We start from the raw sequence: 19,272 nt of genomic DNA, 5'->3' as shown, positions 1-19,272 counted from the left end.
AATAAGATAAATGTTATCTATAAAATCTTGTGGAAAGAGAATAACAAGAAAATCGCTCCATGCCCACGTACCTCACCCCTTTTCTTGATCAACATTCATTAAAAAAAAAACAAAAAAAACAAACACCAACCCCCTTTAACTGTTGTGTCCCAATCTGCAAAATCAGATAGCCTGCATTTTCCCAGTTGTTTTCCTGATTTTTTTCTAGCATATACAAATGCAATTTTTAACTTACATAAAGTAATGCTACACTGAACCTTGAATGAACAAGAAAAGGTCATGAACAAGGACAAAAGCAAATGATGCAGAGAGCATAACCCCATTACTCAGTGTTTGTATACAGTCAGTTTTTATCTATGCTGAAAAAAAATTACGTACTAAAGGCTATGACCATCCATGCAGTTTCACATGCTGCAAGCAGAAGAAAATGTCAGTAAAGTGAAAGAACATGCAAATACAACAAAAAAAAGCAGTTTAAAGGAACAGATAAAGAAACGTATTCAATCTATAAAAGAAATATAGTATTAACAGAAAGGTAAATGAAAATACATTTAAGCCATAAACATTAGAATTTATGACAAAAACACTGACATGATCTTAAAAAAATAATGGCCAAGGTCTGAGGAAAGAATTTCAGGGTACAGAAACAACACCATGTACGCTGACATACAACCTCCATGTTTGTGCAAAGGAAACGGAGCATTGCAGGGGACGTTATTCCCCCAGAAACGGTTGCCAGGCTTTAACATATCTTTTAAACCAGCCAGCAAGAGAAAAAACTTCCCAGTCCTCTTCCCTACAGTCTCTCTCCCTTCCACGGCAAAGCTGTTCACATCCACTAAAGGTGAACCTCCCTCTAAGCCTGCTACCAGGCTATTCCCCCATCCTACGGGCACAGCCCACACTGGCTCCTGCCATCAGTGATCCCTTACCCCTCAAACGGCACAAGCAGAGACTGGCAGAGCAAAGTCAACCGTGCCATGCCAAAACTGTTAAAATTCAGACTGGTAAGTATGAATTAAGCGGAGAGGAGGATGTAGCGTTAAGCTGATGTAGCCAATGCCATCCTCGCAGCATCCGCGTTCTGAGGTTTGGGTTGTTCTGGCTAGCCTGTTGCATGACTCTGACCACATCTCACTACTTCGAGCAATTCCTGTTCACAGCTGTGCTTTGAAAAAGACATAGAGAGAGGCTAAAATGCAGCTTATTTTTACAGTTTAGTTTCAGTGCAGCCAATGTATTCTCCATTCTGTACATTCCTTATTTCACATATTTATTAGATTACGTAAAAACATCCACAACAAAATTAATGCACTGTGCCTCATCATCATAATATGGATTGTACTAACAGTTTGAAGATCCATCCGTATTTTTTATTGCCTCTAACAGCATTTATAAAAGTCTTGTGTGAAAGCCATATAAATTTACATTGCATCCCAGGGCATTTGGAGCCAAGACCCAGAAATATTTCATTCCTATATATAGCCAGAGACCATAGTAAACTAAACAATTTGTCAAAGTTTAATATTTCTTCAAGAAATCAGTAACATACCTTTAACTCACCTACTGTCCTTTGTACTATTTATCAATGCTTCAATATTTGGGTACACTTTACATAAAGAACAAAACAGTAAGTTTTCATCCAATTTACTTACCAATAGCTTTGGTATAATGCCTTGCTCCCAGAAGCAGCTCTGGAGCTCGATACCAGAACGTTACAACTACTGGATCCAAGTCTGCTAAAGGCTTCAGAGGTGAATTAAATAATCGGGCAAAGCCCATGTCAGCTGCAAAAGTCAAAGAGAGATGCTTTAAAATTTGACGAAATCTACCAATTTTTTATTTTCTTTTTTAAAACAGAGTTTACTTGTTAGCGCTACCATCACTGCTAAATAAAATGCAAACGCAGACTGTAGCAGATATAAATTCTGTGAGCATATTTTCTTAAAGCTTTTGTAGCAGTTACTGGATGTCATCACCTATAAAGTATATCATTATAAATCATTACTAACATGAGCCATTTAGAACAAAGAATTAACCATTGTTCTGAAAAAGCGCATCAACTCACTTCTCAGGACACTGGTAAATCCTGACTCATTATACCTGATAGTCTCTGGTAAAATATTCCATTATTACAGGATGGTCTTTCAACAAGCAGCATTTTAAATGTGAGCAAAATGCAGGTTCTAAAAAGGTTAGAATGATTTATAATACATACGTGCACATCACAAAAGCTCCCTCCTCATGAAGTTAGCTGTAGCAAGATTTCCTTCACACAAAACCAGCAACTAGGCCTACAGCATCTGCCTCCCTGCTAATTTTCTGTCAAGACGTATTTCCAGTATCGAGATACCAGTACTAAATACCATTTAGGCTATGATTTTTAAATGCTGTTTGGGGGCATTATATCATTAAAAACTGCTTTTTAAAATTGGTAGTATACGACTGCCTAGAAAACTGTCTGAACTACCAAATGTAAGTGATACAGGAAAAAATGGGCAGAGACTAAAATATGCACCTTCTCCCACCAAATCGCTTTCCCGACCCACCACTCCCCAAATCCCAAGACAGAGGGACTCTGTGGTGCAGGACTATACACATGCTGAGAAAGACTCGAATGAAATGAGATGAGCAGCAATTCTGAGGGAAAAGGACCTACATGCTATAGCTCACTGGTTGAGGGAAAACTGCAGTGTAAATATAGGTCTCTAACTTGACTACACAACCCTTAATTTTTTTTTCATATGCATTCCTATTTATGATTGTTTTAATGCATTTAAAAAGAGAAACATTTTACAGTTTTCTACATTAAAATATCGATTACTCACGATATGATCAAGTCACTAGTAACTATGAAAAATAAGGAAAATTGTTGGCAGAAAGTGAATTTATGACTCAAAATGACACAAAAAGCCTATAAAAATTATTTTAAGTTAAATGCCAGTTATGTATTTTTTAGAAAAATTAGTTACACTGGAAAAGTGGAAGCCCTTGGTAGGGGTATAACTTCTGCATTCTTTTCCTGCTGTGGTAATATCTTAAGAAAATAATAGTAAAAAAAAGAAATCTACATTTTGATAACACACTTAGAAATCCAGGGTCCCCCTCCCTCTTCCACCGCTGGGAATGGATGGCTCAGAGGACTGGTGGTCCGATACAGAATCTTTCACCTGTCCATTAACAGAGTCTGACTAAATTTAGTTGTGTTCTAAGTTATTCCCAAATTAATTCAAAACTATAAATTAAGAAATAAATGGGTGGTCTATGTGCAATTACTAGCAAGTAGTTGTATACAGCAAATATCACCACCACAGTTGAAAGTGAACATGCCCAGAGGATGACCTACATTCTCAATTTTGGAAGCAACTGCTCCATGAAGAATAAGGTAATAGGAAGAAATTTTCCCTTCCGCTGTCCATGCTGTACCTGTTTTGTACGGAGAAGACCTCAAGCTCTACTGTCAACCTTAAACCTCGGAAGGGCGTTTAAAACTTTCAGGGTAGGATCTGCAGAAGTGTTCAGCCCTGGCCCATCTGCTCCTTAGATTTCAAAGGGCGAGGGAAGGACTAGAGCAGGACTAAACACTCCAAGAGAATTCTACCCTGAATCGTTATACTAGTGATTAACAATATAGTTCAGATAAACAAAACAATAAGAGTACAGAGCAACAATGCAGAAGAATAATCTCATAAAAGAAAGCCAGAGGGAAGTGAAAAAGATGAATTAGCTTTAAAAAAAACCCTTCCAAATGGGGCTGCATTACCATAACAAATATAAGTAGGCTGTGCATTAGCAGTCTGCTACCAAAGCACTGCCACCACACTAATGCACAGCCTGGTATAGCTTATTTCTGTTAGACTACAGTTAATTTTTATTTATTTATTTACTTTAATTTAAAACAATTGAAGTTCTACAAATTATCCTCTCACTGTGAACAGTAACTCCCACCAGAATATATTACAATAGTGGGGAAAGTGTTGGGTCCTTCCTACCCGTGTACACCCCAGTTTGAGCATTTAGCGGTAGTTCTCACTAAGCATTTTGGCTGGATTACTGCGTTTTCTGGACTTTTAGGATCCCTTGCATTTATCTCCAAGGGACCTGTCTACCCTTTCAAGAATATTTTGTAGGCTAAACGCCACCTTTGATTCCATTATAAAATTTAAAGTTTGTAGTAATGAGTAGTTCCCTATTTAGATTTTATAAGCAGCAGCAAGATAATGTCATGGCATCACAGGGGTAAATGGAGGACATTTTAAAATCCCCTTTCTCCTCCTTTCCCCCTAGCTAGCTGTCATCTTTATCCCCATATCAAAATCCCCCACCCCACACAAACACCCACTTAAACAAAATATAACGACATTTTCCACTTTTTATTGATGAGGCTACAGCATTTCATCGTCAGAACTGGTGCATGGGGCTAATATCAAGAAGCCAGTCACTCAGAAAAGAGCATTTAGGCAATGTGCCCAGGCACATACTAGTATTACAGTGACTACTTTAGGTGGTACAACTGCACCTTCAGAACATTCTAGCTTAAATGCTACACTGGGACTTATCAAAGATATAAACATACCAATTTTTACTCTTCCTCGCTCAGGACCTTCACCCATAACTAAAATATTAGCAGGTTTCTGTGGAAAAAAAAATAAATATACAATACATATACCACGATAAACCTAAACATTAGTCTCTGAAAAGTTAGTTAAGCTTTGTTTTGCCAGTTTTAAACCAACTTTGATAAAAACGACAAGTTTCTCTGTCACAGTAAAGCTGTGCAAGGACCCAGACACAGGCTCTCCCTGACTGCATCTTCCTCACATTTCTTTTCGGTGTTTCTGTGCTCCAGCACCATGCTCCCTAACTGACACTCTGGTGTCTGTCCTCAACCCGCATGAGCTGGCAGTTGCCGAGCCGCCGAGATTCCTACCGAAATTGCCCTAGGTCCCTTTGGTGGGAAGCAGTCCCATTGCTGCCCACCACCTGCACCCCCGGCACAGGGACGGGAAGCCAACTCTGCAACACGTTTTGCCCAGGGTCATCAGGCGCATTTGCAGACACATTGTACATACAAAATACCTGAGTGAGACACAGATTAAACATTACCATACCACTTTATATCGGAGAGAAAGGTCATCTAAATTATTCCTATTTACAAGCGTGTATCAATTCAGACAGTTGCAAAACTGGAAAGCATTGCTTTTACATTCTTTTTCTCTCCATCTTCCCTGTCTTTCTTTTACTAGGGAGGCGAGTTAAAGAATTGAGCTAGAGGTCAGCTGGTTAGAAACATTACCACTCACTTCTTAATCCTATATTTTCTGCTGTCCTGTTTCCCACAATCCAGTCTTGGCATCTGCAGTCAGAAGATTCCTCAAATGCTAACACTGTTTATGTAAGTCAAATCTGCAGTGCTTATTTTGAGGGAAAAAAAGTCAGGAAACTCACAACTAAAGCTGAAAACGTATGCTAGACTAGTTTTGAACTGGAGTGATTTAGATACCCATTCATACTGTAAATCCTGGACAAAACAGGGGCTCCTATTCAGTTGTGAACTGTAAGAATTATAATAAGGCTGAGTTACAGCTCTTGCTTTGCTTTCTCAGTTTAAATTGATCCGAAGAAAAAAGTATCCCAGCAAGATAGTTTAGGCTACCTAAAAGTCAATATAATAAATTTTAATATCTTAGTGTGATTTACCAAGCATATATTCTAGGAAATTCTCAAGTCTTCCTGAAACTATCAGGCTCTGGTGTAAACGCATTCAAAGAGACAAAAGACCACAATTTGATATCTTGAGATCTAGAAGTAATTCATATTGTGTAAAACAAGGTGCAAAAATTAATAATTCACAAAAAATTTCCTTGAGAAACTTAATTCCTATTGCTTATGAAAGGCTCCAACATGGATTTCTGAAACTGTACAATACACGTACAAAATATTTAAAGGGAATTTGAGGTGTTGCATCTCTTCTCTGAGAGCAGGTTAAAGACGGAAGAAAATGTTGTAGCTTGACCATGACCAAAAAGGTAAGATATATCCCATTATCTTTCCAACAGCAATAACAATAGATCCAACTTGTGCTGCATTAGCTCAGAGATATGCGGAAGAACTTGTGTCCCACACCACCACCATCCCTTTTTGGTTTTTATTAGTAAGTCATACACTCCAGGTAAGTACTGCTTCAACAGAAAAAAATGCAGTATGTGGGCACACAGCTCACAAAGCATTCAATTTTGATTGTTTCTAGAAAAGTCCTAGAAATAAACAAGCAGCATAAATCTTTAAATTCAGAGTTAATGTAGAAGTTTAAAGCAATTCAAACTGCTAGATAAGAAAACACATAATTTCACCACATCAACCATTCTATTGCTATGTTGTGACTCAGAGAAAACATGCATATCTTTTACAAAAGCTGCTTCAGTATGTCTGAGGTGTTAATAAGCTACATGCCTAATTAATATTTTTTGAGTACAGTTAATGATACATTACACAGGCACTAAAATTTTTCAGATAAATAATACATTGACCTAAAGTATAATTTCCTCCCCCTGCATTTTCACAGGTTGATAATACGCTAAAAAAATGCTTGTAACATCCTCATGATGTTTTTACCTTAAAATATTTTACTATTTGGATTTTGATAGGGATAAGGAGCCATATTCACACAAAGACTCCATTATGCCAGATGATTAATCAGCACAGCACTGGGTAACAATTCCTGCCCCAAAGATCTTCTACCCTAAGTTCAAGGTAGGTGAGAAGAGAAAGCACAAAGAGGTAAGACAATACTGGTTAGCAACAGCTTGATTCACACCCCGATTTTTTTTCCTCTCAGGATTTACAGAAAAAGTTTAAAAATACAGACAATTTAGAAATCCGTGTAGGAGTCTTCTAAAGCCGCAAAATGAGAAAAACCTCAGTCGATCTGGAATAACCATTCACAGCAGTTCACCTCTTCCTAGAGTCAAAGGCCCTTCACTGAAACAGCTCTGTTTGAAACAGAAGATTCTTTCTACAGACAAAAATACTTATATAGTCGCATCACTGTAAAGATACAACATCACAGTTACAGACTAAAAAATTTAAATTTAAAATCAGAGGTCTTATTCTGAAGGTTCCCATTCCTAAAATCATTGCATTAGTAGCATGGAACAACATTGTTAGTTGAAAGAATTTTCGAAATGACAGTTCATCAGTATTTAAATTCAATAGGGAAACATCTACCAGAAAACAGTACAGGGAAAGTATTGGCATTCCTAAAACATAAGTGTTTTAAGGACTCCCTGAAAAACATTTAAGTCCACTAACAAAAGTCAAAATGTGGGTCAGGGATTCTTGTTAGATATCTTTGACTCAAGTCCACCATCTGGAGAAAAAAAAACAACTCCCCAGATTCATCTCTTTGGACAACTCATTACACATTAGAAATTTATTTGCAAAGAAAAAGAAGCCATCATTAGAAACAGAAGGGAGAAATCTGGACAAACTTCAGTTTGACTTGTTAAATTTCAGTTTAATTTTAATTATCCAGAGAAAATGAAAGTTTAAAGTGCTTATTCAAATCACTTGGTCTGAACGAGAAAAATCTTTCAACGATTTTTCTATTGTGTTCTGAAAACACACTACTTTAAAACAGCTTTTTTTTTATAACTACAAATGATCAACTTTTTAAAGTCACTCATTTTTGTTCTAATTGAGGCATATTTCCTTTTGCCGCCAAGTAAAATAATTTGCTCATGCCAGACAAATGCAAATGAGAAAGCTGTTATGATCCTAAACCAAATGTGAAGAGCCATGCAGTGATGTACAGCTGAGTACTTCAGAGGCCAACAAACCAACTTTGTGACAACCCCACAGAACAAAATTTAAGAAAAATCACACCACCACCCCTGACACCCCACCTCAGCAGCAGGGCAATAACTCATTCTCATGGAAGAATGGCCTTGTGACCATGGCACAGCACTAAATCTTATCTGGTCCTAGATCGGGCTTTGTAGGACTCCTTGTGTGATTCCTAGACAAATCCTAATCTTATGCATTTAATCACTATTACTACTGAAGAAAAAAGATCTCACTGAAATATTTTTAAGTACTTCAAATGTAATCATTATTTGCAAAGTGCAAACAGAAATCCAAAGCAGCAGGCTAATTTCAAATAAAGGAGCTAAAAAAACCCCAGAGGCTAAACTGACAGGTTCCCAGATCTACAAAGGACTTCAGGCAGTTACCTTCATCCATCTGCCTGACGGGACACACGATACCACTTTCTGTTCACCCTGATCCTGAAGTCTCTGATGATGAAGGCTGCACAATTCCCAGGCAATCTACTCTCTTTCACTCTTCTCCATTGCAGCGTTCTTCCTTTCTTTCTAACACAACAAATGCGGTTACTCCCATCGCCTCTTCTCTTACACATCAGCAGAAAGAGCAGACAACCACTCTCCTTCAGTGCAAGGACTTCATACACTCCTGAAGATCTACCTCTCTTTTCAGTTCTATCACCTAGATTAAAAGAACCCTCTTCTGCTCAGTGTTTCCTAGTAGGATATTTTTTCTGGATGTATGATCATTCTTGTTGCTTCCCTCTACCTGTTCTGCCTTGAGCCACCTATTTGTTTGAACTCGAGTGCTCCAAATTACACACTGCTCCTGCTGAGGCTTCACTAATGCTAAATACAGCAGAGGGATTTTTACATGCCTTGCACAGCATCTTCCACTTTATACAATCCCAGTATGGTATCTTGTTTTGCCTCACTGTGTAAGGCTACTGATTCACGTTGAGGTTATGAGCTGTGCATTTTCTTCACATCTTTTCTGCAGCACTGCTCTTTTTTTTTTTTTTTTAAATCATTGTTCCAACTGAACAAACACTGCAGTCACATACTGTTTGTGTTCATTGAGAGGGGAAACTCAGACTTGAGAACTTATTTGGTTTTCTATTTTGAAGATAAAAATGCAAACAACATGAAAATTATACCAATCTATGTCTTGATGAGATGTGATCATATCAAAAAAAGCCAGCATTCCTGTTGCTCACAGCAAGTTATTCATAGGAGTGAGAGATGATTACTTATTCTGTGTCCACATACTAGCTGTCTGGAAATCACAGGACATTTTCTCCTGCTCCGGGAAAGGTATTCTGCTGTTGGGTCCTCTTTCCCCTAAGTTTTAGTCATCAAAGCAGTGAGGAAAAAAACCTGGCATTTTTGCAGGGCTTAGCCATTGTGATCTTTGATACTTACTACTTTCAGCATCAAACCAGGTCTGGAGGAACTATTTCTCCACCTATTTTTTGCTACTGGGGTGTTTCTGAACTCATTAGTTTTCAAAGGTTGATTTTAAACATACCTATCGATGAGTAACCAAAATTCCTTTGAATTATCTATGGTATTAGAAGGTAGATGCTACCTTTTTTCCCCCCACTTACAAACTGTTTGCAGTAGTCCCATGTATATTTGTGAACAGACTCACCCTCTTTATGCCTCCATTTTAATGCACCTTTTAATAAGGTTTTAGTATCATCCTAACCAATTTTCATTTGGACAATCCTATACTTCAGAGTTAGGCTACTAAAACGTTACTCAGTAGAGGGTTCATAGTGGTGGGGTGAGTCACACCAGTGACTTATGTTAACCACTCATATTTGTGCATCGTTAAAGGCTGTGCCACCAATTTTCAGAACTGCCTGTCCCGCCCATTTCTACCTCTGATGAGCCAAGATAATTGAAAAAAGTGTAACACTGGTTTTAATTTTAAAAAAGCAGTTTAACTTTAAAAGAACAATACTAAGCAAAGTGTTTTTATCCCTAAATTATTTTGCTTTTGCAATCATGGTCTCAGCAATGATTCTATTAAGATTTAGAATGAATGACTTTTTAATATTTTAGACTTTAAAACATTATATTAAACAATACAGGAACAGATTCAAATATACAACCCTACAATCATACAAAAAAATTCCACTTCTTCAGCTGTATGTGAGCAAGTGCCTGAGAAGCATAAAACACTTGCTGTGAAGTTTGTAATTCAATGTCATGGGGGGGGAAAAAAAAAAAAAAAAGGTTTTGAAAGACAACTGCAAAGGCTTACCAAGTTGCAGCCTGCTTGGAAGAGCACTTTGGTGAAATATATTGATGTGAAATATATTATCACTTCCCAGTTAGGTCCTCTGACAAGAAAAACTGTGCAGCAAAAACCTACTAGCCTTTAGCTAGCCTTGCAAAAGTCACAGCCCATCTCAGGCTCTATGATGCACAAAACATTTATGCTTCTTAAGGTACACCTGTCTTAACAACCTTGTTGATCTTCAAGTAATCATAACATACACAAAAACACTTCTTTATTGCATTCTTAGGGATTGGAACTGACTTTTTTGAACATTTTATGGTTAAAGAAAACAATTCTCTTCCCATTTTGAACAAAATCGACTACTTCTATGCTAAATAGTACTCTAGCACAATTAAAGTGTCAATACAACCATATTCAAATAATAGTATCAGCACTTTTCTGAAGTTAATTTACTTCCTTGAATTCAAAGATGTGCATTCACAATTAAGATAATCAGTTAATAAATGCAACCAAAATTCGGGGCTTTAAAATAAATTATCATCAAAAGACCACCACAAACACTGGTGAAAACAATGGCTCCACAGAACTCAACATGTATTAAACCTAAACATTAAAGTCATCTTTTTAATTAAAAAAACACATGAATTGTGAAAAGCACTGGAAAATAAAGAAAATCTATTTTAATTTAATACTTCTTGTTAATTATCTTCTCACAAAGAACATCTCAGGTCTGTTTAAAAAAAAGTAAATCAAGTATCTAAATAAAATTCTCATTAAAACCAGAAACCATTAAAATTACCAGTAACAGCCCAACAAAACCAAAAACATAAATTATCAAAGCACACATGCTCAAAAAATTTTAAAAGTACAGAAAGTATTTGGATAAGATAGAAGATAGAGGGATGCCGTATCTATGCCAGGGAGGCCTTCTGCTAGTTACCATCACCATATTTTATCTCTGTTTCAGCCTGATGAAAGCTGTTGGCCTCACTGTTACATTTTTATGCTCTGAACACACTCCAAGAATTTCCTTCCATTGCTGTCACTCAGTCACTGCCAACTTGGGGCAACGTAACTTATTAGAGCTTGTACATAGCCTAATACACAGGCTTTTCTACCACTTTCATTGGAATGGAATTAGAGTTGAAAGAAAAAAAATTAATTAGACTTTCCAGGCCAACTCTCCCACTCCCTAAAAATATACATCAGGACGAGCTGCAGGGTGTGACTTTCTGTATTAAATCTCCAAAGTAGGAAAGGTGGATATCATGGGCAAAAACATTATTACAGCAGGAAAATCTAACATGTCAAATATCATTAACACATCATGCAAAAGTGTAATAACAAACCTAATGAATTAAAACAAATAGTCTTGCAGAAATTTATTTCCTGTGGGTTTTGTGACACAAGTGATTACTCGTTCGTAGCTCAGGATGACTCTGGATGCTGTGGACACATCAGAGCAGCATCAAATGCAAGAAGAGAGTGTACTAAACTGGTTTTTAGGTACTGTGTTATTCCGCATATAATCCCATCTCCTTTTTCAATTCAGAGTTCTGCCTCACAACTGAGGATTTTGAATGGGTAATAAAAACCACTGAGTATAATTTTTGTTCACTCATTTTGTTGGAGCAGCTTCCACAGGTTGACAGGCATTCAGTAGTACTGTAATCTCATACTTCCTAATACTTTCACACGAAGGAAGAAAACTGCCTTATTTAATCTTTGGTTTGCATGCAGTTGTGGTAGCCAATGCCATTGTCCTTAACAGCGCTATTTTATTTTTGTTTTTCATTTAAATAGTACTCTCATCACTTCCGTATCACCCTACTTGTACTAACATATAACTCCTCCTGCTCTGGACGAAGAAAAAAAAAAAGTGAAAAGGCTACGCAATTTATTACTATGCACTTTCCAGTGGTTTGTCTGGGCTTTGTTTGCACTTACTTCTTGAAACACCTTTGTCCACAGAACAAACACAGTATTTCAAACAACAACGCCCCAAAGATTATCTTTTGTGTCACTTGTGTTCAGAGCAAGTTGGATAAAGTTGGGAGCTCATACAGAGCAAGGTTTTATATGGGATAAGTGTACCCTATTTATAAGGTGAATTTTTCACAGGCTACTTTGAAACTGCTCAATTTAATCAAAGGATTTTCTTATCTTTTCAACTTTTCCTCTATATTATGAGTACAGATTACACACAGAGATCAATGCATTTTCTCTCTACAGCAGGATGCAGACAAAACAATTATTATGGCTATTTCCTGTATTTTGAACAATTTATATTCCTATCTTCCACAGCATTTTATGCAGTGATAACTTTGCCACAACCTTAACAATGTATTTAGTACTAAAAAACCCAACAAAACTAAACTGGAAACTGCATCTAAGTGTTTCTAAAATCATACTCCAGGTTTTTTACTAAATCCTACTGCAGGATTTGCATTGACTAAGCTTACTTCAAAGGTACATTTGTGATCAAAGTGCTTCTGGTCCTCCATACCTCTCTCATGTCAGAACCAAAAGTTACATTGATACTTTTTCCATCTGGCTAGTACAGCTCATTACCTTTAGGACAGAAATTAGATCTCACATTTCTAGAATGCCTTTCCTCTGTAGAAGTCTTACCTCTATATTTGTATTTATATATTTGGCTATGAGAGGTATCTCAGCCAGTTTACCTATCACTACTGTGTGGCAATGTGCCGAGATGACTAAGCTGGTCTTCAAAGAGTGAAGGATTACTTATTCACATTATTCTCTCTCCAGCACCATGATCAGGTATCTGGCCGTCTTGGAAAGCCAGCACATTAAAAACCAAGCTAGTAACAAAAGAACAAGTTTAAAGTTACAGTGAAGAAAGAAATCTAGTATAGTCTGCCTATCAGTTAATGTATTTGCATTCCCAACATTTCACCTAACTTGGGCAGGACTTTTGCTGTAAAAAAGACAAAACCAGATTCAAACTACTTTAAAAGATCCTCACATATATATATATAAAAATTATATCAGGTATCCATATATGAATTATATTCCTCAATATATTACACCCATACAATTCTCATTACATCAACCTACTTCAGTTATCAACCTACTTAAACACCCTGGAATTTCAAAAAAGTCAAAATATTTCTAAGCTTGAAGAAAGCAATAGCAAAAGTATTTTACCAAATCCAAATCTGACAAAACAGCACCTTAAGTAATGAGCCCTCTTTATATAAAGAATGCTAGTTCTGCAGGCGGGCACCCTGCTTTCTGAAAAGTAGAGAAGTTCAAGACAAGGACAGAGTAACTACACTTCCTAGGAAGGTATCTCCTTTGCAGTATGCAAAAATCCTCGGCTACTGGAACTAGAAGAAAGCAAAATATTTTCTAATATTTCAATAAAAAAATAGTTGGGAAATACAGAAAACTTCCAAATCTTTACTTTTGTTATGAAGACAGTGGCCATCTGACCATCTTTCCATACAACCGAACAGCTACATCCTGCTGCAGCTCCTCCTCCCCTCCTCTTCCATTTTTTTACTCCACGACAGAATGAAGTTAGCACAGGTTTTAATGCACATTCCTTCTGCAAACAACTTGCTTTCTTTTCTGAAGAGGGCAGTATAAACAGACTCTGAAATTGCTACAGTAACAACTACTAAATGAATTTACCACTGACTGAAAATGCCAAGTTCGGCACATATAAAGTGATGGGATCTCTCAGCTGTCAGACAATTTTGGGTAGCTGACTAAAGATTTTCAGAACATCACACTTCTAAACACTTCCTTGTCAAAGTTGCTTAATAAAAAACCATTAATAGAAACCTCAAGCCTTTTGGACACTTAAACAATGAAGGCAACTTTTACAAGGAGCTCCTACAACTTCACAAGTAATGCACTTGAGTAAACCTTTCAAAATGTCCAAATAGTCCAATTTTCCTCACATAGTCAGAAATACCAAAAGCACCATATACACTGATGTGAAATATAAGCGGTATTGGTTTTGTAAGCAATATGAGGATCAAAAATATCCCTCCCAAACCACTTTTTCTGTATTAGAAAACCCCTTTTCCTCTTTCTATACATTCTTATTAAAACATTCATCACAAAAATCCTTGACATTTTCTCGTTAAACATGATGCTACTTGGGCAACACTTATGCATTTTTCCAAACACTTTTTGTATTACCTGTGTAACTTTCCTACAAAACATTTTCAATTATTTGACTTTCTGTTTTGGTACATATTCCTCCGGCCCCCAATTAAATGAGTCTGCTATAGAATTCTCCATACCTTCATTCAGAGATCCTGCAGAAGAGATACATTGTCATAGAATCATTTAGGTTCGAAAAGACTTTCAAGATCATCGAGTCCAACCATCAACCATGCCCACTAAACCATGTTCTGAAGTGCCGTGTCTACGCGCTTTTTTAATATCTCCAGGGATGGTGACTCCACCACTTCCCTGGGCAGCCTGTTCCAATTCTGACAACCCTTTCAGCGAAGAAATTTTTCCTAATATCCAACCTAAACCTCCCCTGACACAACTTGAGGCCATTTTCTCTTGTCCTATCTCCAGCCACCTGACAGAAGAGACCAGCACCCACCTCACTACAACCTCCTTTCAGGTAGTTGTAGAGAGCGATAAGGTCTCCCCTCAGCCTCCTCTTCTCCAGACTAAACAACCCCAGCTCCCTCAGCCACTCCTCATAAGACTTGTGCTCTAGACCCTTCACCAGCTTCGTTGCCCTTCTTTGGATATGCTCCAGCACCTCCATGTCTTTCCTGCAGTGAGGGGCCCAAAACTGAACACAGGACTCGAGGTGCGCCCTCACCAGTGCCAAATACAGGGGAATGATCACTGCCCTGCTCCTGCTGGCCACACCATTTCTGATACAGGCCAGGATGCCGTTGGCCTTCTTGGCCACCTGGGCACACTGCTGGCTCACATTCAGCCGGCTGTCGACCAACACCCCCAGGTCCTTTTCCACCGGGCAGCTTTCCAGCTGCTCTTCCCCAAGCCCGTAGCCTGCGTGGGGTTGTTGTGACCCAAGTGCAGGACCCGGCACTTGGCCTTGTTGAACCTCACACAGTTGGCCTCGGCCCATCGATCCAGCCTGTCCAGATCCCTCTGTAGAGCCTTCCTACCCTCCAGCAGATCCACCCTGCCTCCCAGCTTGGTGTCATAATAATATATATAGAATTTTATATAGAACTTTAAACAGGCAGTGCCTTTTTGAACCTTCTTCACAGTTAACAGGAGCTGTTTGTAAGTTTGGGAGATTTAATCTTACAGGCATCAAGATATTACAGTCTGATCAGCCCTTATTCTCTTAGGGAAGGGATAAAGGACACTTGTGAGGTTTCAGTAATTACAATAAAGAACAAAGATATGAACTCTTTGTTAAAAACCTTCACTTAAAAATAGTTTTTTTAAAATCTCTTCACATACTTCATGTATTAATTCACTCGTTCTCTTTTTCGTCATGAAATCTTTCCATCTGGAGCATCCTAACAGGACGAGGTGTTCTCTGATAGCTGCAGCTCTTGAAGCTCACAGCCTCAGCATCAAAGTCCTAGATCTTCCTCCTGCATTTCTCACTGCACGTATTCCAGCTCCTTCCTCTGCCTTTCTTCCCTGCATCCAGAATCCCCAAGCTCCTTTCCCACCTGCCATCTGTTTTGATGACCAACCATACAGGGTCAGCGGAGAGAGGCGCGCGCCATGAATGACCAGTGAACCGCTGTCTTTAGAGTGCAGACAAACCAAACTGAAATGGCCCTGGTGCAATTCTCAAAGCATTTCTCCCAGAACGCATGTCCTCCTCTATTTGACATCCGCTTTTCATGAAATTTGAAAGTATTTGACTGTTTTGATACCATATCTTTTTACCAAACGTATCTGAAATTTGCTAACAGATGCAAATGTTACTTGGGGGAACTAGCAAAAAAACTGGCATGCCCAAGTAAGCTTTGTCTCCTTAAGCAGGCAGGCTATGGCCACACAGTATCAGGAGACCAACGTAAAGGTTTTTTTATTGTGGAACGTGCAACACCATTTGCATTTCTTCAGCTATTTTTCCTAGAGACTATAGTAGCAATGCTATCATTTCTCTGATGTAAAACTCTAAAGCACCACCTCGTTTTCAGTTTATAAATCAGTATGCAATATGTGGACACATGTTTCTGGTGCTGTTATTAAATTTACATTCCACCAGGCTATGACAAACTTCTCAAAAGCCACTACAACGACATTAATTCTTGATGAAAGGCACTGAAAAGGCCTGCCCTGATTTGATACCTTCTAAGGTAAAGATGTAAATGGTTATAAAGATCAGTCCTGAAACATTCTACCTAGCACTGAAGGGCTCTAGGGGAAGGAGGAGAAAGAAAACAAAAGCAGTACTCTTCACAGTAGCATTTATAGCCACATGAAGAAAAACTACAAGTTACTTTCAGCCTCAAATTTGCAGTTCCCCTTTTGCAACAGTTCTTCGCTACCTGTTAACTGGTCCGAGATCACAGATTAGAAATTATTTAATCTACAATGACATAGAAATGTCAGGGAAAAAATACTCTGCTTCCATTGCTTCTTGTGTCTGACGGTTCTGCAGCAGGTAAGTGAAAAATATCTCACTAAAATATCAATAATCATGTAATGTAACTCCATGTCTCCAAATACTCATCTGTGTTGTACTCATCTGTCCCCAAGACATCTGGTGGTTAAATAAGCAGCCTTACTTTTCCCATTTCTTTTTTGCACCTTGTACTTTGATGTAGAAGTTTTTACTGACTACAGAACTCCCAATTCAGAAACTTTACCTGCATTTCCTCTAAGCAATAAGTCTAAGAGTAAGTCTGCTTAGATTTGGTCAGATTATTGGCTAGGTAAATTAGCAAAGCTCTTCTAATAGTATATACATTGCTCCACCTTGACCTTACGTTTAAGCTGTGGACAAAGATTGTGTTTACTGCAGTTTCAAAACAAGGTATGTTCACAAATAGAGCAAAAAAAGCGTTGCCAGTATCACTTACAGTTGTATATGACAAGGTTGTGGAATTTAGCTTTTACCACCACAGAGGATTAACTACTTTGAGAATTATTTATGGAAGAGAAATACTGGGCTAAGAAACAAGAAAGTTACTGATAAATTAAATTTAGGTTCCAACAAACAAAACAGAAGTCAGTACACCAGACAAACTGATACAGTCAGACCTTTTGGAAACACCTGCAGAAGATAATAAAAGGCTAAAAAAAAAAATCACTTGTCTTTATGATACTTTAAGGTTGGACTTGAGGATCAAGTAAATAGACTACTGCTTTTATTCAGAGCCCCAAGAGAGGTGGATTTGGAAAATGTTCTTGAAATTGTGAGATTTCTGACCTTTCCTTGCACCCATGTTTTCATTTGAAATCAAGTTTATAAACAAGCTTTTTACTTGCAATCAGAAAAATATCTACCAAAACTTTCCCTATTCAGCACTTCATCTTACTATAAATAGGAATCTAACGGTACTCTGTGGTAAAAGATTATCAAGAACTTTTAGGATTGGTTTCCCATTTTTGCTAAACACTGATTGCTTGGATAAAAACTATTTTCGGGTGTATCTCTTGATCTCACATAGCATAATAAATCTTGGAGTTTTACTCTATTCTTTCACAATCCTTACTTAAAACTTGTTAAATGACCTTGCACTTGCTTATAAGATCTGACGTTAAAGATGATCAACCTGTAAAAAGCTATGAATGATTATATTCATATTCAAGAATTGCTTGAATGGAGGCGGCCTATGAATCAAAAAAAATCCGTTCACTATCCTTAAAGATGAGAAATTTACAAAATCACCAGGAAGCCTTGTAATGAAGACCCAAACACAACTGGAGAAGTAGACTGAATATTGTATTTTCATTTATATTTTCCATTTGTTTTCAGTGCTTTAGCACAATAGGAATGGCATTCCAGCTAAGAATACAAGACATAGGGGCTAATCCAAGAGAGATCTAAAAATACGAATCTCCATAACACTTTAATCCTATAGAATTGACAAATTTTTTAATCTCTCAAGACCCAGGTATCTTTCTAGAGATACTGTGGTTACAGAAGCGTTTCATACCCAAAATTGGTTACAATTTGATGATCCAGTAGAAATATATCTTTCATCTTAAGACCACACAGCTTCCAAAAAAACCTTCGGGGATACATCGTCTTTTTTTTCCTCCAGAAAAGAAAATGGCACCATGTCCTCCCTCTCACCATGTTGCAGTCAAGATACATCCCCAAAATGTCCTCCTTCACTGCAAAGGTTTTGTATTTCACCACTTTGTTCACATTGTTCCTCAGTCCATATGAGCTATTTGATCTTTCATATTCTTTTTACTCACACCTGCTCCCACCCCAGCTTCTATTGATTTGTAATGAGCTGGATTTTAGATTTTCAAAAAGGAGGAATTGAATTTTTCAAGACAAACCAAATGGTGAAGATACAACACATTCACAGAATGGCTGAGGTTGGAAGGCCCCTCTGGAAATCATCTGTCAACTTGTCAAGGGTATGCGCTGTCCCATTGTCCAGGTTATTAATGATGATGTTAAACAGCACTGAACCCAGTATCAGCCCTTGGGATGCTCCACTAGTGACGGGTGTCCAGCTCAACTTTTTGGCACTGATCACAATCCTTTGAGCCGATCAACTCGGGCAGTTTTCAATTCACCTCTCTTCACTGTGCACTTACCTAGTCTGTACTTCATTAGTTTGTCTACATGGATGTTATGGGATGCAGTGTTGAAAGCCTTACTAAAGTAAGCAACATCCACTGCTCTTTCTCCATCCATCGAGCTAGTCACTGAAGGCCTTCAGGTTGGCTAAGCATAATTTTTCCCTTCATAAATCCATGCTGACTAGTCCCAATCACCTTCATGTCTTTCAAATGTTTGGAAATGGCTGCCAGGACGATTTGATCCATCACTTGCCCAGTGATCAAGGCGAGAGTGACTGGCACGTAATTTCCCAGATGCTCCTTCTTGCACTTCTTGAAGATTGGAGTGACATTTGCTTTTTTTCCCCTCAGGAACCTCCCCTGATGCTCTGACCTTTCGAAGCGAGTGGCCTCACAATGATTTGCTTATATGAAGCTCATGATTTTATGTATCGCTATAGGCTTCTCTATGATGAATTCAAAGATCTCTAAGCAGTATGCCTTTTACTTTTCTGA

General features: G+C 38.0%; 1 protein-coding gene across 4 annotated transcripts in view; it reads right to left on the bottom strand.

The window, feature by feature from the left end:
• The window catches only part of CDK8 (cyclin-dependent kinase 8), an 87,286-nt gene that overhangs the window by 18,757 nt on the left and 49,257 nt on the right, over positions 1 to 19,272 (bottom strand). For all 4 annotated transcript variants that reach the window (XR_774673.1, XM_010572672.1, XM_010572674.1 and 1 more), the window contains exons 5-6: positions 4,577 to 4,634; positions 1,656 to 1,787 (exon numbers count right to left, since the gene is read on the bottom strand). Coding sequence is in view for 3 of the 4 variants with exons in the window: in XM_010572672.1 (XP_010570974.1) it covers positions 1,656 to 1,787; positions 4,577 to 4,634 (190 nt within the window). In the remaining variant the exon portion in view is untranslated. The remainder of the gene's footprint in view (positions 1 to 1,655; positions 1,788 to 4,576; positions 4,635 to 19,272) is intronic.

This window comes from Haliaeetus leucocephalus, unplaced genomic scaffold (assembly GCF_000737465.1).
Source record: "Haliaeetus leucocephalus isolate CR32 unplaced genomic scaffold, Haliaeetus_leucocephalus-4.0 Scaffold351, whole genome shotgun sequence".
NCBI lineage: Eukaryota > Metazoa > Chordata > Aves > Accipitriformes > Accipitridae > Haliaeetus > Haliaeetus leucocephalus.
The sequence above is the reverse complement of the archived record's forward strand: the minus strand, read 5'-3'. Positions and strand labels throughout refer to the sequence as shown.